Here is a 24,960-nt window from a genome sequence, read left to right as displayed (position 1 = left end):
TTTTTGTACTGGATTGAACTCAGGACCTTGCACTTGCTAGGCAGGTGGCTGCATCACAGAGCTAAATCCCTGGCAGTTGTTTGGGTTTTAAAAATCTTGTCTCCCAAGTCCTGTGTGAATGGAACAGGCCAAGACTGTTTATAACAACTAAGAATTTAATCATACTTGAGCAAATAATCATTTTGATGATATTGACATATTCATGGTGGTATATGCATAGAGAGACCTAGAAGACTAATGAGATAGTGATCATGGTTAGAAGGTCGTACCCTTCATGCTTCTCTTTCTATTTTCTCAAAAAATTTTAATAAAAAGCATATGCAGTTGGCTTTCTGCATCTGCAGGTTCCTTATGCACAGGTTTCCCATCCAAGGATTAGACTAACCATGACTTGAAAATGTGCTTTTAAAAAATGCTAGGGCAATTACACTGAATATGTGCAGACCTTTTCTTCTTGTTATTGTTTAAACAATACAGTATAAGAATTAAACACACAGCATTTACATTGTAATAAGTACTACAAATATCTCGAGGTGATTAAAAGGACTGCATAGAGAAGGCTGTGCAGAGGTTACATGCAAATACTACTCCACTTTATAGAAGGGACTTGAGGGTCTTCAAGTTTTGGTATCTGAAGGGACCCTGAAGCTAAAAGGAGAAATGACACCATTATTCTATAATTTCAAAAGTAAATTCCATTGAAAGCCAAATGTGTAGTACTAAGAGCTGTAGCGTGAAAGGAGTAATCAAAGCAAGTAGTCTAAGCTGAATTTCCAAGGTCAGATAAAATTAAGTGTGAGCCACTTTGCTGGTGGTTTATAGTTCCAGGTGGGGACTAAGAAGGCTCTTGTGTAGTTTATTTACTCTCTGCTCAGTATGATTGCACCTAATTTTGGAGTAACCTATAAAGATAAGAATATCTGGCATTTGCTGATATGTTTATTTCCAAACTACTTTTTTGTAGCCTATTTACAGTTCTTCCCTGGCCAAACAAAATTAAAATATTTTCTCATTTAGTCATACCCCAATTTCCCATCAACCTAAAGAAATCCATTTCAATCCTCTCCCATTTTTTGTTTTTCTCTTCTTAGAGCTCTGTGAGCTATATTTTTTGGGCCATGGGATTTTCATGCTGTTTCTAAGTGTTGTTCCTAGAAGGTGGGTATTAGCTGAGTTAGTTTGAGTTCTGACTGCTGCTTCAGTTTTGCTGAGATTGTAAGCAAAACTCTTTACCACTGTGGCCCTTTGGCTTCCTTACCTCAAGCTTCAGATTCTATTCTAAGACCTTATTGGGGGTGCTGAAGTAATTCAAAGAAACAATGACTGGAAGGCGCCTGCTTTGGAGCATTAAGCAAAATAAATCCTGTTTTTTTTTCTTTCTCTTTCTCCTCTGAAAGCAATGCAGAGCACAATGCATGGTGAAGCCTTTGGACCCAGCCATGAGACTCCCAGATGTTGCATAATCTCCCTGGGCCTCAGTTTTCCCATATGCAGAGGGGATAATTATAGTTCCCCCTGCACAGGGTTGTGAGTAGCCATCAGTAAGTCTCATGTACCTTGCTTCTTTCAAATATGTCTGATTTGTTATGCTCTTTGTTTTGTTTTAATGAGACAGGGTCTCACTATGTAGTGGAGGCTGGCCTTGAACTCACTATGTAGCCCAGGCTGGCCTCGAATTCCGTGATCTTCCTGCCTCACCTCCTGAGTGCTGGGATTACAGGCATACATCATTAAACAAACTCAGCTTGTTGTGCTCTTTGGAAAACTTCTGTTAACTCTTTCCTCCTGATGAAACTCTAATTTGCTCTGAGCTCCTATTCTGATGAGCTTGACTTGATTTCTTATGGGTCTTCAGAGTGAGCCAGAGGTGTGTTTCTTAGGTGTGTGGTGTAGTAACGTGAACACAAACCCAGGCTGAAATCACTTTTCTGTAGCTTAGGATCTTTGGGACTGTGGGGGAAATTGCTTAATCTCTCTCCTTAAGTAACTGAGAACATTTCCAAATCTATGAAATGGGCATCTTTCCAATGGCTGAAAGTAATAGGCAAGATCAAGTAATTGGTAGGTAGGAGCTCTAAACACATGAGGTTAGTCTCAGTCCCGTTTTTCCTCTTATTCTCAGCCCTGGTCTTTCAGCATAGTCTAACACAGTGGCACTCAAGCGAGGAGCACATTAGCTTCACCTGTGGAGCTTTTAAAAGCAAGGCAGTCCTGGCTCTACCCCCTAGAGAGTCTGATTTAACTAGTCTGGGAGGGTTCAGGCACTGGTTAGTTGTTGTGTTATTATGTTTTTAATGGTCTCCAGATGTTTCTAGTGAGGGCAGGGTCTAGCACTCACCAGCAACTCGACATGCTTCCCTGAACCTCATTTCCTCCTCCATGACAACTCAAGTGGTGAGAATTCCATTAATCAGTGTATATAAAAATTGCAGAACCCAGTGTCTGACTAATACTTAATAGGTTATTCCCAGGATGTGAAGGAGGAGATGTGACAAGAGAGAAATCAGCTCTCATCAATTCTACCAGAAAAAGATGATCTATAAGAGTTGTCCCAGGACCCCAGGAGTGACAGGATTTTGAACTTGAGGGTGTGTAGACTGACAGCACTGGCTCTTCCCACATCTAGCTGAGATGGAGCAATTCATGTGGCCAGGTCAGTCCAGAGCTGCTAGGAAGCCAGCTAAAGCCCAGCACCTATTTATGGCCTCTCCTCCCACTCTTATGCAGATAACCTGATTTCCAGTGACCTTGCCTCTCCCCCATTGATTTTTCCCAGTAGTTAAGCTACAAATGATCAATGAGAGAATGGCAGATAGGCATTTTACACAGCACCATTTCAAGAGCAGTCTGTTTCTCTGCCTTCAATAGCCCCTAAAAATAATAGGTCTGGAGGTAGCATGTTTCCCTTCTTCTTCCAAAGATGTTAGTAAATCATTAGACCGGATTTTTCTCCATCTCCTCCCTCTGCAGTTCTTTTTAAAAGAGTTCTCATTTGAGTTCAATCAGAATTCGAGGCAGGAAAAGCAAAATAAGTCACAAAAAGAAACTAAAGTAGCAGACTGTTTAAATATCCAAACTAAATGGAGTACAATTAAAATGAGGGCAGAGTTACTGCGTCCGAAGTAAAAATAGTACATTTTTCATAAATGTTTAATGGTGTTCATTTCATGATTGACTCAAGTTTGGGAACTTTAGTTAGTAGAGATATGCTGATTGATTGATAGCACATCAGCAGGACATTCTGAGTCTCAGCTCAAGGTAAAATCTTTTCAAGTTACTATAGCCGGGCCACAATCACCCTAAGGTTATCTTATAGTTTGGTCTACTGAACTGTACTTCTGGAATTTCCTGAATACAATGCATTCTTCAGATACTACATATTTAAATAGTTGAAACTGCTGTCAGTCTTATTTTGTTATCTCAAGCAGTAATTTTAAAAGTGCACTGCAAAAATCTATAGCTTTTTTCCTTCTACCTGCGTTCATCCCTCCCCCACCCCAAATACATACACCCTTCTTTCAGTGGCTGTCTTCCTTACAGAGCTGGCCTGGAAGCTTCCTTTCTCTTTGGCTCCAGTTTTTACTGGCTTTGGGATCCTCCTTGAGCACCTTTAGGGTCCTAGAAATCAGTTCTCATAGACAGTCAGTCACCTTTACCATTGAAGCTGGCCTACCAACACGTGTGTAACTTGTCACTTTTTCTAATCCTGCTTCAAAACTTTCTGTGATTGTGAGATCACCACACCCCATCTTTGAAGCCCATTGCTAAGGTCTGTACAGAGGCAAAAGGGGCCAGACCCTGCTGCTGGTAGCTGGAACGAATGGAGAGAGTGGGCATAGTCAGGACTCTCTTCTCTCAGGCAGTACCATGGTTAACACCCATGGGTTTGGAGCTTGACCATACTCTTCAGTATTTATTGTATTTAAGGTTGCGTCTTTTGTTTTTTGTAGTTTTAGAAATTGAACCCAGGTCTTTGCACATGCTAGGCAAGTACTGAGCTATACTCTAGGCCATGATGCATCATTTGACATTTGTCAATCCCTGAAGTCTCCACAGGTATCTCAGGGCCACCAAGTGTGGTCATTGTTCAGCACTGAGAACACACACAAAGTACCTGGACTTCTCCCAGTAAGCTTATGATCACAGGATTCCCATGGTGCTATTATTATTTCCTGGTTGTCGTCAGTTCTAGCTATTTCTTTTTTCATTTCCAAATGCTCCTTTCCCTACCCTAGGGCCTTTTCTGGTTCCACACACAGGGTTCCATCATGGTCTGTCTGTGGGGGGAACTGAATTCACACTCAGGGCTTTAAGTACTCTTTATGTGAATGGCCACCAGTTCTGCATTTCTATGCCATCTGCATTTCTTGTAATCACAGGCTTGCACTTCTAATTGCTTTTTATATATCTCCAATTTGGCTCAAAATGTTGAAATCTTATATTCCCCATAAATCAGTTCCTTCATCATTTTATTTCCTGTTCCAGTGAATGGTGTTGTCTTTCTCTCACCCAGGTGACAGGTTTTTTTTTCCCCCTTCACAAACTCAAATCTAATCAGTTACAACCTCCTATGCACTCTTCCTCCTGAATGCTTTTTAGTTTGTTCCATCTTCTCCCTACTCATTGTCACAGCTGTGGTGGAAAGACATTGTATTTGTTTTCTGGGATCTAGAACACTGCCACATTATTTCCGGTCTGCCTTAGAACCAATTCAATTCTACTATAGTCTTCCAAGAATTTTTTTTCTGGGAGCTAGACCCTGGCCTACCATTTCCCTGCTACAAATTATCAGCTGCCTTCTCTTTGCTTATAGATCAAAGTCCAAATCCTTAGGATGATTACCACACTTTAGTAATCCAGTCCTTGTCTATCCATCCAGTTTAATTCAGGGATGGCCTTCCATAGAGCCAGCATTCTAGCACCTGAGCAGCTGACCTGCTTGGTACCACACCAAACACACCTGCTTTCCTATCCTTCTGTGTCTAAGTCCTTTGGATTGTCCTTCTCATTTTGCTCACCTGGAGAAGGCCATCTTGCACCAGTCACCTTTTTCTTGTCACTGTGGAGGCCCACTTCATGTCTCCTTCTCTCAGAATGAACCTCCACTTTCCCAGACTAAGGGGTCTTTCCCCAGTGCTCCTAAAGGTCCCAAGGGATGCTGCTCTAACACACTTTTCACAGTGTATGATTGGTTCTTTTCACCCTCTAGGTTATAATACTTGAAGACGGGAATCCATGCTATGTTTCTTTTATTCTTCCAGTTTAGTACTTAGTATTTTATGAACATTTGCTGAATGAATGAGAGAAGTTGATGCCTGAATAAAAAATAGAAATGAAATTATTAAATGTTCCTCTTAGGAGTCCACATGTGTAAAAAGGCACTGGCCCTGAGGAGGTAAGGAGTGTCTGGTTTGAGCCAGTTTGGTGACATTTGGCATTGTAAGACTCTGCTCCTGGTATTGGGAAAAAATATAGTAGGGTTTTACTTTGATTTTAGTTTTAACATTTAGCCATATTCATTTATTTATCTTAATTAGCAAATAAGAATGTATATATGAGTGAGGTATTACATTAGACATATTGTTACCTGCTTTCACTTGCAATTTTTATAATCTTAATTGCTTTAAGATCATCTACTCCCCTTCCATGAAATATAATTGCCACCAAATAAAGATGAGAAAACTAAAAATAAATGTAGAGACTAGAAGAAACTATTAATGAAGATCAAAGTGGCCTGTGTATCTAAATTAATTTCCCTGACTGATGTAGGGGACGGGTTAATAAAGATGTTAATAGGAACTCCCCAGGAGCTTTCGGCAGCGCTTCAGAAGCAAACTCGTAATGAGCCCAGTCTCAGGCGCACAGATTCATTGAATGCCGATGGCTTCATTAGCTGTGGCAAGGGAAGGCTGCCGAAATCCCAAGCTGGGACTCCACTCACGTTACATTCCCAAACAAGCAGCCAAGCTCACAGGTTCACAGAACAAGTTGGGGAAGATATGATCACCTGGAATCAGACTTGGAAAACTGTCTTACTGGATCCCTAGAGCAAGGCCTTGTTTTAATTACCAAATTTTACATGGCTATTTGATAGTGAAGGTAACATGGAATTCTTCTATGAACACCACTTGGGGTCTAATGGGTCTGGATACTCTGGGCCACTCCCTCCATGACTGGGGTAACCCTGGGCAAGATATACTTCACCAAGCCTCAGCTCTCGTTTATAAAGTGTGGATGGTTACAGTATCTCTTTTGGATAGGGCAACTATGAATCAAAGTAAAATAATGCATGCAGTCAAAGTGCCTCTCACAGTTAGTGCTCAAGATAGTAGTTATTAATATCAAGCAGTAATTATAACATATATTCTTTCTTGGCAAAGCAGAGAGGACAAGAACTATTATATCCCACAGGGTACAATTGGAACTTGAACCTGTTTTTCTAACTTCTCGTCATTGATTTCACTTTCCAAATAGCTACTGACTACCTATCCCGTGCCATTTAGAGCGCATGTGTAAAGTACTGAAGGCTTGCTCTGCAGAGAACTCTAGCACTCTTTCCACTATACCATTTGTGGATGAAATAAACAATGAAAACACTAACACTGCTAGCCATCTGGGGTCCTTTACTAGTTACTCACTATGTGGCAGGCAGATAACAAGGGCCCATGGAGAAGCCCTGTGAGCAGAGGGGACACACATCTCAAGGAAGTTCAGGTGCAGGGAGTAAGTAGAACAGACCCTGAGACAGACAGAGACCTCCTTCATAGGCACTCATGCTGGACCTCATTCAGTAGGTGTTTGAAAACTGAGAGTCATTTCTTACTACTTGGGAATTCAGGCAAAGTAAGCAAAACTAGAAGTCAGCTCTAGTGGTAGGAAGTATGCCTGACATCTAGAAGGAGGCCAAGATTTCTAAGGAACTAAATAAAGAAACGGGTACTATCAGTTCTTATACAACTGTTTTTGGGTCTGTTAGAGGGCAGATGATCTTCCACACTGTAATAAACCAAATGGTAGCCGACTTACCTAGGCACCTGATAAAAATTAGGCACCACGGCAGGTACCGTTCAATAACTTAGTTGATAACTCAAGCACCTCCAGAAAAATGAGAGAGGGACATGGTATTGTCAGTGGAAAGAGAACAAGGTTTAGATGCATATTTGACTGATTTCTGATAAGAAAATATATCTATGTGAGCCTGGGAGAAAAACCTTTGTTTCCTCAGAGAAATAGAATTATCCCTTCTAGCACTGACCTTGGCAAGCAGAAGTAAGGATTAGCAAGTGTGTATATTAGTTACATATATATTGCTACATTGTATGTGTATTGTTACATACATATATGATTATGTATACTGACTGCATGTTCTTGGAACATAGAGAATAGTTTTTCATTTTGTTTAAGGCAAGGTCTCGTTGTGTTCTAGGCTGGCCTTGAACTCACTATGTAGGCCTCAAACTCAGGGCATTTCGGCCTTAGCCTCCAGAGTGCTGGGATTACACATGTACACCAATATGCTTGGCTTTGAGAATTCTTTTTAAATGGTAGAATTTCTCTCATTTTGCAGATTAGAGAACTGGAAATACGAAACTTCCTCAAGTTCCCTGGTTAGTAAAATTTTCCATTCCATATAGGAGTTGATATCCTCAGTTATCTTTCATTGGTATCTTTCATCCTCATTCAGGCCACTGAATGACTCCCTTGGCCAGTAATCTATGTGACCAAGCTAATGCAGAATGCAGATTCAGTCTTAGACTGTGTTTACAGCAAACAGACAGAGAATTGTTCAGAACCCTCTGAACCCAAGGCATGTTTTTTAAAAAAATATTTCCAGGGAGGATCAAAGATTATTTTAGATTTTAATCATTGTCTCTCCTGTAGCAGTGCCAAATGCAGTGAAACTTACACACTGAATTTCAAGTCAAAATAAGTAACTGCAAGAGGTAGGCCCCACTGCTGCATCATGTCAGGATTCCATCCCTGTTATTTCTTGCTTCCACCTGGTGGACAAAAGCTGAAACAACAAGTATTCTGAAAACAATGGGGCGTGGGCAGGATCAATAGGCCTATTACTTGCTGCACATCTGATTGTGGTCCCTAACAGGCTTTTTGTACCGCTTTCCTGGCTTTTGATTTTTACTAGGTTGCTGGAAAAACTTCCCATGTGAGATATTCTTTTCTGGGATTCCAAGAACCAGGATAATCCTGGATGCTTCCCTGTGGCTGAGTTGATGTCACAAATCAGTCATTATTTTCAGCAGATATTTCTTTAAAAGTCTGAAGGCCTCCTTGGACTCTTATTTCCTTCTCTATGGGAACAAGCATCAAAGAGACAGGAGTAAAATGCTTTGCACGCACATCAGGAACTAATTGCCAATTTGGCAAATGCATTGACTAATATCATGCGCTGTTATTTCTAAATCCTCTCCTGTCCTTGACCCCCAGTATCTAGATGTAAACTTGGAGCCATTAGTGGAGAAGGATAAAGTCTTCTGGTGCCTCAAATGGAATTGAGAGGGATTTAAACTCAATGCTTTTGAGTGTGGTGAAATGAACTCAGCGGTACATTAATGCTAGGATTTGAGCTCACACAGCATGAGTGCTTTCAAAAACTGTGTTTAAGGAAGCAAACAGAGCCACGACAGACCCTTTCAAGGGAGCAAAAGGAGTTGGACGAAACAATCAATGACACATTATAAACCACAACTGGGCTGCAATCATGTGGGCAGAAAAAAGTTTCTCTTTATCGCAGGATCTTTGCATCTAATGAGATGGTGACTGGACAACCTCCAGAGGAGTATGGAGTCTGTTTATGTTAGCCCAGACATGTCTAAATATTTAGCTGATTCTCCAAAAGCCCTATGCAATTCCATAGCTAATTGGTCTCAAGGTAAAATCTTATCAGCCCTCAGTTGCCATTGGAAAATCTATTTGAAAGGTATTTGGAAAAGAAAATCAGAAAATATTATGGTTAAAAACACAGATGTTTAATATTTTCCTTCTGAAAGGAGCTGTTTTTAATGCCCTTCAAATACTTAGACCAACACATTGCCAGTTTGTCTCTACTGGTCCTAAATAGTTCTCTGCTGCTTGTATAAGCTGTATTCCTGTCTCAATAGTGAAATCCATACAATATGTTTTGCACATCCTCTGCCTAGTTGATCCCAAACTGCTTGAGACTGAGTGGCAAGCGATTCCTGAAGAAATTGTGTTAAAATATCTAGAGGGATCCACCACTTAAATTCACACTAATGTCTGTACTCACAGATTTTAGCCAAGGTGAACATCTGGTTTGTCATCTGGTTTGTTCTAAGTGTCTGTGATCTTCTGAACCACAAACCCAGTACATCCCAGAGAGGGCATCAACTGGGGCTTTAACCTTTTCAGACTTACTGATGGTGGAATCCCCCAGCATGCTGGTCTTTATTGTTGCTTCCTGTGGACTCTTATGAAGGATCACCAAAATCTCTCCCCTCCTCCACAGCAGGAGGCCAGCATAGCTCCAGTTCCCCGCCAGTTTGATTAATGTGTCTTGGCTAATTGTGTGAAAGATGGCAGTCATTTAGCAAGTGTGACCAGTTTATTGTCCAACCAATCAGGGAACCTTGGTTAGCATGTGAAAAGGGGGTGTCTTGGGGGGGTGGAGGGTGAGTGTTCTGGCAGTTGAGTCAAAGGAGGAGTATTTTGGGGGGTCACAGAACAACACAGGGGTGTCTTGGGGGTGGTGGGTGGAGGGTGAGTGTTCTGGCAGTTGAGTCAAAGGAGGAGTATTTTGGGGGGTCACAGAACAACACCCACTTCTTTGAGGAGATGTTACTATGCTCTACTAAACCTGTAAACGTCTACTCAAAGCACTTTTTTCCTCCTCCTTCTTTTTTCAAGATCTTTTTTTCCCATAGTGCAAGCAGGCAAGGCACTGGCTACTCTGCAGATGGAGTTCACGTTCCAGGGTTTTTAATATTTCACTTTTATATTTCTATTCGAGAATGATCCTGCTGAGAGTCTGGGAATCCGGACTTGTCAGAACCCCCTCATTGACTCGTAGATATATTGCTCTGAAAGCTATCCCAGGAGAAAAGATTAAACAAAAAAGGCCTACTTTTCAAAGCCTACTTCTCAATCTGCCCACATCAAAATAAGACAACTGGCCCTTTGAAGTGGAGGACACAGAGTTCTCAGTCAGCTTGCTTAAATTGGGGAGTGGGGGAGAAAGTAAGGGAAGAAGGAAGGAAGACAAGAATGAAGGAGCCAGTTTTAAAACTGATGCCCCCTCTCTCACCTTGCCAGATTTGATGGGGCACAAGAGTCTGCCCTGATGGCTAGAACACCTATTACCCTGACAAGAGCCCCAGTAAAAGGTGAGTGGCAGGGAACCCTCACAGCTAAGTGAGCACCTGGTTGAGCTTTAAAAACCTGCACATAAGTTGGACAAAAACTGTGCTGTCCTCCTAGACAGAACCTACACAAGGCATTGAAATGGCAGAGTGCATATGGATGAACACTGGATAGTTCTCCCAAGTTCAGAGCAGTTGAGCTCCCCAAAATCGTACTGGTTCAAGAATACATAAGGGACTCAAATAACTCAACAGCACAAAAACAAATCATCCAGCTTAGGAAGGAGTCAATGACCAGAATGGACATTTCTTGAAAGAAAACACAAGCAGAACACAAGCACAAGAAACATGCTCAATATCTCTGAACATCAGGAAAATGCAAAGCAAAGACATAACAAGATATCCCCTAATGAGTTAGAATGGCTATTATAAAAAAGACAAAAATAACAAATGCTGGATAGGACACCGAGAAAGGAGAACTCACACACTACTGATGAAAATTGATAGGTGTAAATTAGCATAGACATTATGGAAAAAAGTATGGAAGTTTCTAAAAAAAAATAGAAGTAGAATTTTCATATAATCCTATACTCTCACAACAGGGTATATATCCAAAGGAACTGAAATCACGGTGTCAAAGACACATCTGCATTTGCTCATTTATTGCAGCACTATTCACAATGGCAAGCTATGGAATCAATCTAGGTGTCCATTGACAGATAGAAAAGGTGGCACACACCCACAATACTATTTGGTTATAAAAATGTGAGATCTTGTCACGTGCAGCAACATAGATGGAACTGGAGGATGATATGTGAAGTGAAATAAGTCAGGCACAAAAGGACAAATGATATGCTTACGAGTTTTCACTTATATGTGGAATCTAAAAAGTTGATCTCATAGGCATAAAGAATACAACAGTCACTATCAGAGCCTGGGAATGGTGTGGGGGAGGAAGAATCAGGGAGGGGATGGTTAATGGTCACAGAGGTACAGCTGGAGAGGAAGACTTCTAATGTTCTACAGCACAGCAGGGTAACTATGGTTGGCAACATTTAATCGAGTATGTAAAACAGCCAAGAGAATTTTTAATGTTTTAACACAACAGAATGAAAATGTTGGAAGCGACTGATACATCAATTACTCTGATCTAATTACACATTGCATACATGTATGTCACACCATAGCCCGTAAATATAGATAGGTATTATGTGTTAATTAAACATAAAAATACATTTTAAAAATTGGACTGTCTGAATTCAGAGTTTAAGAGCTCTTACTACTATTTGAAATGAGAAGAAAGGGAATGGAAGATTTTTTTTTTTTCAGTACTGGGGATCGGACTCAGGACCTTGCACTTGCCACGCAGGTGCAGTGCCACTGAACCACACGCCCGGCCCTGGAACAGAAGTCTTGTTCTGAATGGTGTTAACACAATTCTTCTCTGTGACAACATTTTTCTGGCTCCCGTCTCCTCTTGAGTTCCCCTTAAATTCATTTCCCCCCCTTACATTCTTGAAATTCAAGTGTGTGGAAGCAGCAGCAGCAGCAGCAGCTCAGGAGTAGGGATGGTAGGTGGGGGACTGCAGAGGGAGCTATGGATGGATAGGGGATATTCCTGGACAGATCTCGATGGCTCTTTACAACATAGACCTCATGACTGGGTCGTTTATAGTACTGACCCCATGCCCACAATGTGCTGGATTCTTAAGGTTTCCAAAGGCATAGGAAAAAAAAAAAAAGATTTACAAAGGCATGTTTGGACATCCTAGCTGTGGCTAAGGTTCCAATTCCTTTCCTTCCATAAGCTCAGCCTAGCCCACAGCCACAAGCTTCCCAATCCCGCAGAAGCTGGGCTCACAAATGAGCACAGTGGTAACAAGGAGAACCAGCAAAAGAACATGGATGAATGAATCAGAGCCAAGCTTCAGAGATGGAGCATGCACCGTATCCATTTGTATAGCACAGCACCAGGTACAGTGAGCAGCAGACAGCAGGTGCTCAACATTTTTTGACTCATCTGAATTAAATTGAGCCCTTACTAGAAAAATAATGCAAATTGTGAACCCTATTGATTCAGTCTGAAGAATTTTTCTTCATAAGTGAAAAATTACACATTACTTTGACATGACAATAAAATGAAAAAAATGTAACATTTATTTCTGTTCTATTAGAGCCTAGTTCTTTTATTTAGCACAGAATCTGGCAGGGAAGCATTTTGGCCACGGTTTTACCACTGCTGTTTTCATGTTTACCACATGTTTACCACAGCATGTTTACCACATGCTGTTTTGTATTAAGGATCTACATGTATTACCAGGACCAACTTGAAACTGAAATGTTTGAAGACTGGGGAGGGAAGAGCATATGCTCTCCATGGCAACTTTGTATTGACATAATCCAAAATGTTTTCTGTGACTCTAAATTTCACTTCTGTCCATGATAGCAGCTGAGGAAAGGAAAGGTGCCCCATTTTTAGCACAATGGAGAGAAGAGTGCACAAAGAACAGACAGGAATCCTTGGTAACTCGAGACAGGAGTTACTACAAACTGGACTGTGGGCGTCACAAAAAGCTTTTACTTTTTCACTGTATCTCACAAGAAAGGGGAAAGGGAACTACTTGGAGTCCTATGGCCAGAGTGGTATTTTTCTTAGGTATTGAACACTAGCAAAAAGGTTATAAATAGTAAACATTTGTAAATGACTCTAAGGTAATTTAACAATGGATATGATCACTTATAAAGCAGTTGAAAGGACTGTGCAGTTAGTCTTACAGCTCTCTGTTGGGGTTTCTTTTTTTTTTGCTACTTGGGATCAAACTTGGGTCCTTGCACTTGCAAGGCAGGCGGTGGCACCACTGAGCTAAATCCCAGGCCTTCTGTTGGGGTTTCTATAAACCTGGTCAATTCAAGATGCCCAGTCCCCATGCATAGCTTTTGAGTAAAAGTGTTAGATGCTGGAATAAAAAAGGCCCTCCCTCCAGGCTTCCATGTCTTTCATTTTCTTCTTTAATTGCATTTTAAATTTTCTTACAATTTTTTGTCAACACGAAACCCTTGCAGGATAGTATCATACTAAATATCGTAAAGGCAACAAGTTGGGAAGTTGTGTGGTTTAGTAATAGGATGATGTAAAATGTAAAGACTAGAAAATCTGACCAGGAGCACATTCATCCTAACCTTGTCCTTAGCTGTGCATGTTTGTCTTCTCTTTAATTCTGCCAATGAGTGTCTTGCTTTGGCATGGTCTTTACTTGCTTCTCCATGGTTCTTCAACCCGTGGCTCATTATTTGTCTCCTCCCTTCTCTTTCTGTGTCCTTGAGGTGATTGTTAGGTAATGTGACTCTGCTAGTAAGATCACTGCTCAAAGGTTTTACTCATTGACAACACTTGTAATGCTTCCAAACCTATCTCCAATGGACAGACAGTCTTGGAAGATGAACTATATGAAAAAGTGCCCAGTGTAGAGTCCAAGGGTGAATTATTGTTAAGTGCAAACTAGAGACATCTTACCTGGCTTGTTGTAGGCCTAGCAGGCCTTTAACTCCATTCTGATGCTTTAGCTTTCTCTTTATACTTTGTGAGGCTCAATGTTCTAGCAAACAAACTAAATAAATGATACTCAGGATGCACCAAAGCAGACCATCTCTTGAGTTGTTCATTTGAGCTACTAGATATTTGAAATTGGACATGGAATTCATAGTAATAGTCATTTTAAATTATTTTTCATCTTGCTACCTGAAGTTAGAGAACTTATCTAACCTTAAATACTATTTTAATGTCTTTCTCATAAAAGTATTAGGAAACACACCAGTCTGGAAATTCATCTTGGCTGTTAAGTTCACAATACAAGATGGACTCTCTAAGTGGCAGTGCTCTCCTGACATTGCCAATTTTCAGAGCGTTCAAGAAGTGTAGGTCAGTATTACCTGGATTGTAGTTAGGCAGCTTGGAGACTCCAGGCCAGGTGTCCTCAGTAGGGACTCCCAACACCTATGTAAAACCAGAGAAAGACAAAGAAAGGTTAAGGGGCAGACTAGATTGGTGGAGCAGGTACAGAGACATAAAGGGCAGATCAGAGAGGAACATAGAAGAATTTTATTATGTTACAGTATGTATTTTTAGTCTCTTGGACAAGCTCTAGTGTGTTCTATGGTCCTAAAACTGTTTAAACTCATTGTTATTCTGATGCAGATGATACAGCCTGGCTTAAAGTCATTCTTATGTGTAAATATTTATTGCATGATCACCAATGCATGAGGATGTCACATTGGCAATTAGGGATATAAAGAAACAGGACTGACCATCCCTTTGCCTTACATCACATTACCATCAGCATACTAACAGGAGACACTTGACAGCTTAAATTATGCCTGGGCATGAGTGTTCAGCTGTCCCTCGATGTGCTCAAATTAAAAAGTGTTCAAATTACTGACCTTTAGGCAGTGAACACTGGCCAAAAGTGACCTGACCCTAACCTAGTCCTTTCTACCAAACCCATTTTATATTCTTTTTTTCTCTGTGTCCAGCAGCTTAGAGTATGGTATTTGGCATTTCATTGGTGGAGTATAATGGTAACATTTGAAAAAGAACTGGCCTGTGCTTTAGATGAATAAATTGAAGCTCTAGTTTTTAATTAAGATGTTTTATGAAAATAAAAGTCTTTTGGAACACAAAGCCAAAACAGAATTTGGATGGAGGTGTCATTGTAAGTTCCCTTAAATGTATCATCTTACCATTCTTTTAAGATAATAACAAAAGCCCATGGTCTCCAGGAGTCTGAATAACACTTTTTTATGAAATACTGGTAAAGCCCTGCAGCTTCCATTGTACCATTACAATATAACTCTTTTAGAAGCACATCGCAGTATAAATCCTGAGAAACCTCTCTCATGGAAAGGCTCAGTGAATCCACCTGTAAAATGCTGAATATAGATGCTGACACAACTTTCATGGCAGAATGTTAATTGTCCAACATAACTGCATATAATCAATGAAGAGCCCAGAATCTTAAATCTATCAGTGTGCTTACTAGGACTCTGGCTGAGAGGTGTACTTTAGGGGGCCTGTTAAGCTTGTCCTCAAACAAAAGATACTGAAGTGCTGTTTTCCCTTTTATAATATATATTTTAAAATCATGCCACCCAGTAAAATCTTCTGCTTTGATCCATTTTCTAAACAAACTAAAAAGCAACTGAGAGGATTATAGGCTTTTTCTATCAACCACCCTGAGCCTGAGGGAACACTAAGAGTCCTGGAATCCATTTTGAAAAACCAACTGGACTAATTCTTCTTTTGTGAATGAGAACCAGAGGACAGAAGCTAATTCTTCTTTTTTAACCTAGCATCCTCTGTATTTGAACTGATGCATGTGTAAACAAGTGGGTGTCATTCATGGGTACCCATTCATCTTTTGTTGGCTGGCAAAGCATAATGAAAAGTAAACAAAGATAATGAAGAGAAAACAATGCAGGAAATAAGTAATAACCAGATCCATATTTTCTCTAAAGTGAACACCACCAGGCTTGTTGGTAACTCTGTTTTACGTCTAACTAATGCCTACAAAATAGATACCAAAGTTTTTGAAAAATCTTATGTCAAAAGTTTTAAACTTCAGATTTTAGAAGTTTTGACAAAAGTCCAACAGACATTTATTTAGAAATTTGATACTCAGTTTCTATTTGAAAGTTGGATAATTCTTTTTCACTTGAGAAAATGATTAATTCTTCCCTTCACCTTTGGGAAACTGAATATAAAGAATTGTTGTTTATCACCTCCCTGAAGGCACTAACAAGACAGCCAGTGGGTTGTGTTTCAAACACAGTGGCTGGAGGGGTGTTGATGGATCTGCTTTTGTAGGAATGAAAATGTAGGAAAGGCATTTTGATTAATATACTTAAAGTCTGCATAGTTTATTCTGATTTTAGAACCAAATCAGGGATTATTTACAAAAATACTTAATGAAAAATTAGATTTTAAAAAACTGGTTAAAAACCATTGACAGTTATTATTTAGATGTAAACACATAAATTTGTGTTTACACACATACTTCCATAGACCAGAAAGATAGTTAAAATAAAGATTTAAGACTTCTCATTTTGTCTTTGTTCCTAAGAATGAGCTCTGAGGGTAATTGTAGAGGAAAAATGTGGTTATAGGTTGGGAAATTTAGAATAGGCCCATTGATTTCAAAGAAATGATTCTTATATCAAATATCATAGACCCTGAAATAGCTTTCCTGTTTTTATCTATGCAAACCACATTTAGTAAAACATAAATTCAGGGACTAATTGTAATCTGTTTGATTTTTTAACCTATTGCACAAACACCAATAATGGAAAACTGACAAATGGGACTGAATAAATTTAAAAAGCTAACAAACTAAAAAGCTAAAAAATTAAAAAGGAAATAATAAAGAGGCAACCTATGTAATAAAAGAAAATGTTTGCAAACCACACATAATAAAAGGTTAATATCTAAAGTATATAAAAAACTCAAAGAATTCAATAGCCTGATTAAAAACCTGAACAAATAACCTGATTAAAAAATAGATAAAGAATCTCAATTAATATTTCTAAAAAAAAAAAGGACATACAAATGGCCAACAAACACATAAAAAACGTTCAACACCACTAATCATCAGAGAAATGCTGGTTAGGACCACAGTTAATTCTGGTTAGGATCATAGAAATATCACTTCATGACTGTTGGAATGGCTTCTTTTGAAAACAAAAGATGGTATTGGTGGGATATGGAGAAAAGGTAATCTCTTGCATTCTGTTGATGGAAATGTTAACTAGTACACCATTATGAAGTTTGGTATGAAGGTTCTACAACAAATTAGAATGAAACTACCATATGATCCAATAATCCCAGTAGTGGGTGTGTTTCCAAAGGAAATGAAATTAATATGTAAAAGAGATGTTTATAGTCATGTGTTCACTGCAGCATTATTGATAATGACCAAGTTATGAAACTGACTTAAGTGTCCATCAACAAATGAATGGATAAAGAAATGTACATAAACAAAATGGGGTACTATTTAGCCTTATAAAAGAAGGAAATCCTATTATTGGTGGCAACATAGATAAAACCTATAAGATATTATGTTAAGTAATGTAGGCCAGGCACAGAAAGAACAATGCTTCATGATCTCACTTCTATGTGGAATCTAAAGAAGTTGGATTCATAGAAACTGAAAATAGAAAGCTGGCTACCAAGTACTGTGGGGTGGATGGGGAGGAATTATTGCTTGAAGGATAAAAATTTTCAATTAGATATGAGAAATAAGTCTGAGAATTCTATAGTAAAACATGAAGACTATAGTTAATAATAATGTTTTGTGTTCTTGAAAGTCACTGGGACTTTAAGTACTTCATTTTCACCACAGAAAAGGATAAATATGGGAAGTGTTATATATGTTAGTTAGCTTAACTTGGTCATTGCACAATGTATGCATATTTTAAAACTTCACATTGGTGCTGTAGTTCAATGTTAGCACCCTTGCTTAGCATGTGCAAAGCCCTAGCTTCCATCCTCAGCACTATAAAAATAAATCATGTTCATAATAAATACATACAGATTTTATTTGTCAATTATAAAATAAAAAATCAGTTCAGACTCAAGGCTCATACCCACTGTTATTCAGATGTGTAATACAGCCAAATGGATAAGCTTTGTATAAACATTGTGATGTCATCAAATATAACATTAGTGGCTTCATCCCACATCCCACCAAGCTTTTCTTTTCTGTAGAATTTTTGCTGTAACTTCATCTGTGTGACCTTGGGTATGTTGAAACTACACTGGGACATTATTTCCTCACCTGTAAAAACAAAAATCTTGAATAAACAGTTAAATAGTCTCTTCTTGGCTTCCTTCATGGCCTGAGTTTTGGTAATACATATCAGTTACCATTATATTTTATATATGGAGACCAAAGTGAAATACAACTTCTAATTGTTATTATTATTATTATTTAGTACCTATTATAGGTCAGTCACTGCACTAGGAAAAAAATTCTATCCTGCTTGAGACATAGTAATATAGAAAATAGTAAAGCTGTGGAATGTGTTGATTTCATATTTTTTTCCTCAGAGTGTGGAACTACAGATGATGACAGAGCTGTGTGGATAGAACCATGAGAAAATGAGATTTAATGAACTTGATCTCCTGGTGCCCATAATACATATCTAGCCAATGTAGCACTATTTCTCTGAAGCTCAGGCAGAAAGTTAACATGAGCTAGGCAACTACATAAACTTGAGAAATAACCAAGGGGGAAAGATATAATGGATAGAGAAAAACATGATTATAAATGGTAGGAGCTCCCATGTTCTCTTTGCTTTGTTTACAAAAATCAAAACTTTTCAGAGCCCGAGAATCAAATACAATTTAAGAATCTGTAACCCAGGAAGGTTGGATACAGACTTGCTCTACCTCATACCTAAAGTTAGAGCTGAGTTCAGAATTCATGATTCCTGCCTTCAGGGCAGTGTTGCTTTGAATACATGTAGTTGTTTTAATTTGTAATGAGTTGCTATAAATGTCAAAATAAAGTCCCTTTGATTTACTATAGTGATAAAGATAGTGGTAAACATGAATGTGACTTCCTGGGCAGAAACTGTTGGACTGATGTGTTAAGACACGTTTGCCTTTGCCCTGTCACTCAGTTTTTGCTACTTTATGTTCAGATGCGCGTCTAACATTTTTATCACTGAATAACCTAATACATCCTTTAGGTGGCCAGCATCAGTTACCAAGGTCAGATCTGGAAATTTAAACTAAGAATCAGAAGGTCATCAAGTTCCAGTAAACATTTAGCACACTCTTTCTGTTCTGTGATTTCTAAGTGCTATGCCAAATTCAAAGAATTGTAAAACAATTGCTTTCTAAATGTGTGGTCATTGAAATAGTATACAATATTTTAAAAAAGCAGTTATACATAACTCTTCAAACACCAATAGCATATACATTCCTTTAAAATATACTGCTTTTGAAATATCCTAATAGCACATCTTATTTCTGTATTACAAGTTACATTAGGTATCTATATATACATTTTAAAAACATATATACACAGTGTATGTTTGTTCCACATATATTATTAATCCATGACCCCACCAGGACTTAACAACACTTGAAAACACAGATCCTGAATTTTTCGTACTTTCTTCCATAACGTGTTGGTTTTTATAAGCCCCTGAAAAGTCTCTCTCTCTCTCTCTCTCTCTCTCTCTCTCTCTCTCTAATAAGTATTAAATAAGTGCAAACATTTTTAAATGTATAAAAAATCATTGCAGTGTGAGGTCCAGGAAGAGCTAGTTACACTTCTTCTACTATGGACAAGAAGTAATTCCACTAAATGGAAGAAAGATACAGTTAGGTTAGATATCAGGTAATGCTTTTTAGCAACTGAGTTATTGAAACATCCCTATAACAGCTTAATATAGAGAAGAAAGCAAATTTATTTATAGAGCACTTATGTAAGTGCATGGAGTGTGGTACACATTTGATCTTGTGAAATTTTCATAGCAGGGTGAGAAAGTCATTTTGCAGATGAAGAAACTAAAGTTCAGATTTACTACATAATTTGCCCAAACACACATTTAGAAATTGGCTAGCATTGAAACACAGGTCTTCTGACTCCAAAGTCATGACTATAAGCTGTTTCCAGCTTAGATGATGTTACACCATTTAATGATATGTTTAAAGGTATCATTCATCTGTCTTGCTAAAAATAATTCTAAGAAAAGTTGGAGAAATGTTTTAATTCTTGAATGCTTCCCAGTTTGTTCCATGTTTTTAAATATTCCTCATGTTTCCAAAAGAAACTTTACTGCCAGTGATTAATCTGTACACAGTGTCATTTCCCAAAGAATTTTTTTTTTTTTTAGGTATAAGACAAGGAACAAGATTGAGGAAAGTTACTGATAAAATGAACAACTAATTGGGTAGAGACAACTAATGAAAGAAACAGAATTACACATATGCCCCCTGCTACATAGGCATTTGGTTGTAAATGGGTGTGATGAATAGTGTACTTCTTTCACGCTAACATGGAAGTCTCTGTTTAATCAGGGTTCTACAAAAACTGGGTGTTCTAATTCAGTTGATGAAAATCCAGAGCCAAATATATGGTAGAATTAAGGCTGAGGTGATAAGGCAGTATGGCCTAAATAAATAGTAATGGCAGAAACTGCCTCGAGTGGTTGAGACAATAATAATTCTAGGAAACAGGAGACCCAACTGTCAAATGGGGTGGCTTCAGGGGCCGCTATGGGACAGTAGGCATTTTACTCACCACTCATCCCTAATGTGCTTATCCCTGTGGCAAATACTACAGTTTTTATGAGCTTAGCATATGGCTCCATGTCTTGAAGCAGATGGATTGTGTCGCTTGTGTAGAAGGCAAGTTTGGTTCAAAGTTTGACAAGTAGATGTTTCTTTTTTTCTTAAGAATTTTTCTCTTACCTCCCAGATCCTCTCCAGCTGTTCAAAGACGGTGGAAACTCCAGTAAACAAAGGCTGACCTTGGAACATTTCAATAAAGATGCAGCCTGCACCCCTAGCAGAGGAAACAAGACAGCTTCAAGGAAATGGTACATGCAAAATGGAATCACTGGAAATCTCCTACCAAGAAATATTTTGGGGACTTTTAAATAGGGGTCGCATGCTGCTAAGTCTTGGGAAGCCAGGTACAGCAGTGTGTGCCTGTAATTCCAGCTACTTGGGAGACTGAGGTAAGAGGATTGCAATTTGAGGCCAACCTGGGCAACTTAGTGAGACTGTCTGAATAATAATAATAATAAAAAAAGTAAAAGGACTGGGAATTATAGGTCAGCACTACCTAAGTTCAAGCCAGAGAGAAAGACAGAAAGGAGAGAGAGAGAGAGAGAGAGAGAGAGAGAGAGAGAGAGAGAGAGAGAAAAAAAAAAAAAGAGAGAGAGAGAGAGAGAGAGAGAGAGAGATAGAGAGAGGAAAAAGTAGTCCATATGTGAAATGAAAGTAAGGATAGCTTGTAGCTTTTTGTTAAAGTGAAACAAAGCCAGCAGTATTTAGAAAGAGTATAGTTCTCAAACATTTTAGGCCATTCAAGTTTATTAGCTGTCCATTTTATAGAAAACATGGGAAACTACTGATTCTAAACTGCAAAGCCTTCTAAACTGAATCTCAGATGCTATCATTATAAGTGGTATCATTACTGTGGGTACAATAGAAAAAACTGAAGACCCTATAAGTTACTTCATAAGTATTATGATTATTGTCAATCACAATTGTTAAAGAAAAATTAACAGAGATTGCAACCCCTTAAAACACACATACACAAAAGTCCAGGTGCATGGTACAGATTTATAATCCCAGTTACTCATGAGGCTCAGGCAGGAGGATCACAAGTTTGATGCCAGTTTCAGCAATTTGGTATACCTGCCTCAAAATAAAAAATTAAAAGGGCTGGGGATGCATCTCGGTGCTCTCTGGGTTTAATCTCCCTACAGAAACCCAATTCCTTCCCAAAACTCTGCAATTTAAATTGTAACATGATGAGAATGTTTATTTTATATTTATTTGAAGGGCTGTTATAAATTAAATTAGACATTGATTACTTTATCATATATCATATGCTTATATATGCAAAAATACAAATTGAATAAAAACAAATTTACTTAGATATTCCTAAAACTTTTTCACATTCAGCGTTTGATTCAAACTCTTTGATGTCTGTATTTACTTGTGATATCATCCTCTATATTAAGAAGCTGATGATGTAGCATTTCTTAAAATAAGCCATAAATGAACTAAGTCACTGATACGGGCACTCTAAAGTGGCTTTGCAATTACAAAGTTAGCATGCTTTTGACTCCTGCCTAAAGAATGTTGCTAAACATGTCTGGTTCATTCCTTCTCCACAGCCATTTGGCTCCTGGGAGGGAGTGGGGAGAAAAAAGGAAGGGAGTAAGGGAGGAAAGAAGAGCTCTCATTTGCTGGGTTTTCTCCCAAGTCACTGCCATGCATTCTCCAAGTCTCGACTTTCTTGTTGACACCCATACTTGCACAGTCTAACCCTAGTCGCAGCTGTAGCAGGGTGGGCTTCTACCCCATAGGCATCTCAGTCTAACAGGCATGTGCACCCTCAAGGGATTCAATAGGGGGAGAGAGAAATTGTCTTTGCTACATGGTCAGACTGAGAGCAATTCCTGAGGGACAGTAAATAATAAGATTTTGCTAATAACACACACACATTTTTTGGTGTTAAAAATGGTTCTGGTGACTGATTATCTCCATGGTCCAATACTTTTTAATTTTTTTTAACCCCAAACTCCTTTCACCATAACATATAATTTTTGCAAACTCCTTGAATCATTTGGACATTCTTACAGCATAATGAAGAAGGAAATTTAAGTAAAATGTTTGATTATAGATGATCACATTACTAAAGATTATCAAATTCATTTAAAATATGGTCTTTAGAGAACCATGCCTGCTCCTGACCCAGCAGCCATCGCTCAAGTGCTGGGAAGGTAGCCACATGGGTGCCCCTGAACCCCCATAATTCCCCCCCCCGCACTCTCAGACCTCCTGACTGTGCAAGTCTTTGGACCCACTCTGCAAAGACAGAGGTGGTCATCACGAGTATTTTTCTGAGTTCCCAACTTTGACCATCTTTAAAGAAAGGGCGTGAGAAACCTGTAATAGAATGTTGTGGAGTTCAACCATTCAGAAGGATGGGGAACTCAATCTGGGCCTTGCAGCCCGAGGTCAGTCAGCTTCAGGGGGTTCAGCCATCAGCTAACTGAGATCAGGGGTCTTGCATCCTCGCTCTGTCTGAGCCATTAAATGGTAAATATACTATATTGAAAAGTTTGTTCACTGCAGACATGTTCTGGACTGCTTCTTGATTTCAATTTAATTTAAATGATTTAAGGGCGATAGACTAGTGACTACCACAGGTGGTCAGTGTCCAAGTTGTGCTTGATCTTAATGTGTTGGTGATTGTATCAGTTGGGGTAAAGCATTGCCGTTGATTTGATGAGCTGTTTTCTATGATGTTATGAAGATGAGAATGTCTGGGGGTTGTTACAGATACAGAAGCTAGGGTGCAACTATATTAGGAAGATTTGGGTGATAATCCAGAGATTAAACCAAGGACAGTCCGACAACAAAAATTAAAATGAGAAAACACTTAAGCAAGACACAAGGACAGACTTCCAGTTCACCAATGGCAAACAGTAGGGCAAATGAGGATGAAAAGGCTGATAGTGAACCACCAGGGCACCCTGAACTCAAAGCACAGGAAGTAACAAAACAGATCAATCAGGCTCTAGAAAAATTCAAAACAGAAATAATTTCCCAGATAACCATAGAGATAGTGAGCAAAATGGAAGTCGTGATTCGAGACTCTAGAGCAGAAACTGACAAAAAAATAGATGAGCTCAGGACCATGATAGAAGCCATGAAGGCCCAGCATAAGAAAGAAATGGAAAAAATAAACGCCCAACATAGGAAAGAAATGGAATCCATAAAACAGATTCAAACAGATATCCAGGAGATTAAACACTCTATTGAAAGTGTACGCAACAGAATAAAAGAATGCGAAGATAGGCTCTCAGATATAGAAGATAAGATTGCAGTCAGTGACCATGAAAAGAGAGGTCTCTTAAAAACAGTAAGAGATCATGAGAAATCGATCCAACAACTCCTAGATGATGCAAAGAAGAATAACATAAGACTGATAGGAATACATGAAGTAGCAGGAGAAAATACAAATGACTTAAAAAAGCTGTTTGCAGAATTAATGACAGAAAACTTCCCAAACAGAGGGGAAGAATTTGACATTCAGATAACTGAGGCATATAGGACCCCAACTAGCTACAATTAAAAAAAAATCTACACCTAGACATATAATAATCAAGATCCCAGAAACCCAACAGAAGAACAAAATACTACAAACAGTAAGAGAAAAGAAGCAAATCACATACAAAGGAAAGCCCATCAGAATCACAGCAGACTTTTCAACACAAACCCTTGGGGCAAGGAGAGCCTGGAATGAGATATTTCAAGTACTAAAAGAGAACAACCTCCAACCTAGATTGATGTATCCAGCAAACTCTTTTTCAAAATGGAGGGGGAAATAAGACACTTCCACTACTAAGAACACCTGAGAAACTACATGAACACCAAACCAGCACTACAAGCAATTCTAAACAAGATCCTAGAAAAAGACAATGAAGGCAAAAACACCATGAGGCCCAACAGAGCAAATCAAATAGGCAAGGCAAGAAATTAAAAGGAGAAGGTGAAAAAGTAAAAAGAGTCAACAAATGGCCAATAACATGTCAATAATAAGTCAGTACATATCAGTTATAACCAGCAATGTCAATGGCCTCAACTCACCAATCAAGAGAAATAGACTGGCAAAATGGAATAAGAAGCAAAATCCAATAATATGTTGTATACAAGAAACACACCTAGTGCAAAAAGAAGCCCATAGACTGAAAGTAAAAAGATAGAAAACAATTCTCCATGTGACAGGGGCCAAAAAAAAAAAACAACAGGGGTAGCAATCTTATTTGCAGACAAAGTAAATTTGAAACCAAAACTGAATCTAGTATTATTGATGTAGGA

The 24,960-nt window shown here is 38.8% G+C and overlaps 1 protein-coding gene across 7 annotated transcripts in view; it reads right to left on the bottom strand.

Moving 5' to 3' along the window:
* The window catches only part of Cdk15 (cyclin dependent kinase 15), a 99,921-nt gene that overhangs the window by 22,413 nt on the left and 52,548 nt on the right, over positions 1–24,960 (bottom strand). For all 7 annotated transcript variants that reach the window (XR_004517515.1, XM_033764537.1, XM_010616136.3 and 4 more), the window contains 2 exons: positions 20,809–20,902; positions 14,265–14,328 (listed from right to left, as the gene is read on the bottom strand). Coding sequence is in view for 6 of the 7 variants with exons in the window: in XM_033764537.1 (XP_033620428.1) it covers positions 14,265–14,328; positions 20,809–20,902 (158 nt within the window). In the remaining variant the exon portion in view is untranslated. The remainder of the gene's footprint in view (positions 1–14,264; positions 14,329–20,808; positions 20,903–24,960) is intronic.

The sequence above is a fragment of the Fukomys damarensis genome, unplaced genomic scaffold (genome assembly GCF_012274545.1).
Source record: "Fukomys damarensis isolate Sample0158 unplaced genomic scaffold, DMR_v1.0_HiC HiC_scaffold_16, whole genome shotgun sequence".
In the NCBI taxonomy this organism is placed as follows: domain Eukaryota; kingdom Metazoa; phylum Chordata; class Mammalia; order Rodentia; family Bathyergidae; genus Fukomys; species Fukomys damarensis.
The sequence above is the reverse complement of the archived record's forward strand: the minus strand, read 5'-3'. Positions and strand labels throughout refer to the sequence as shown.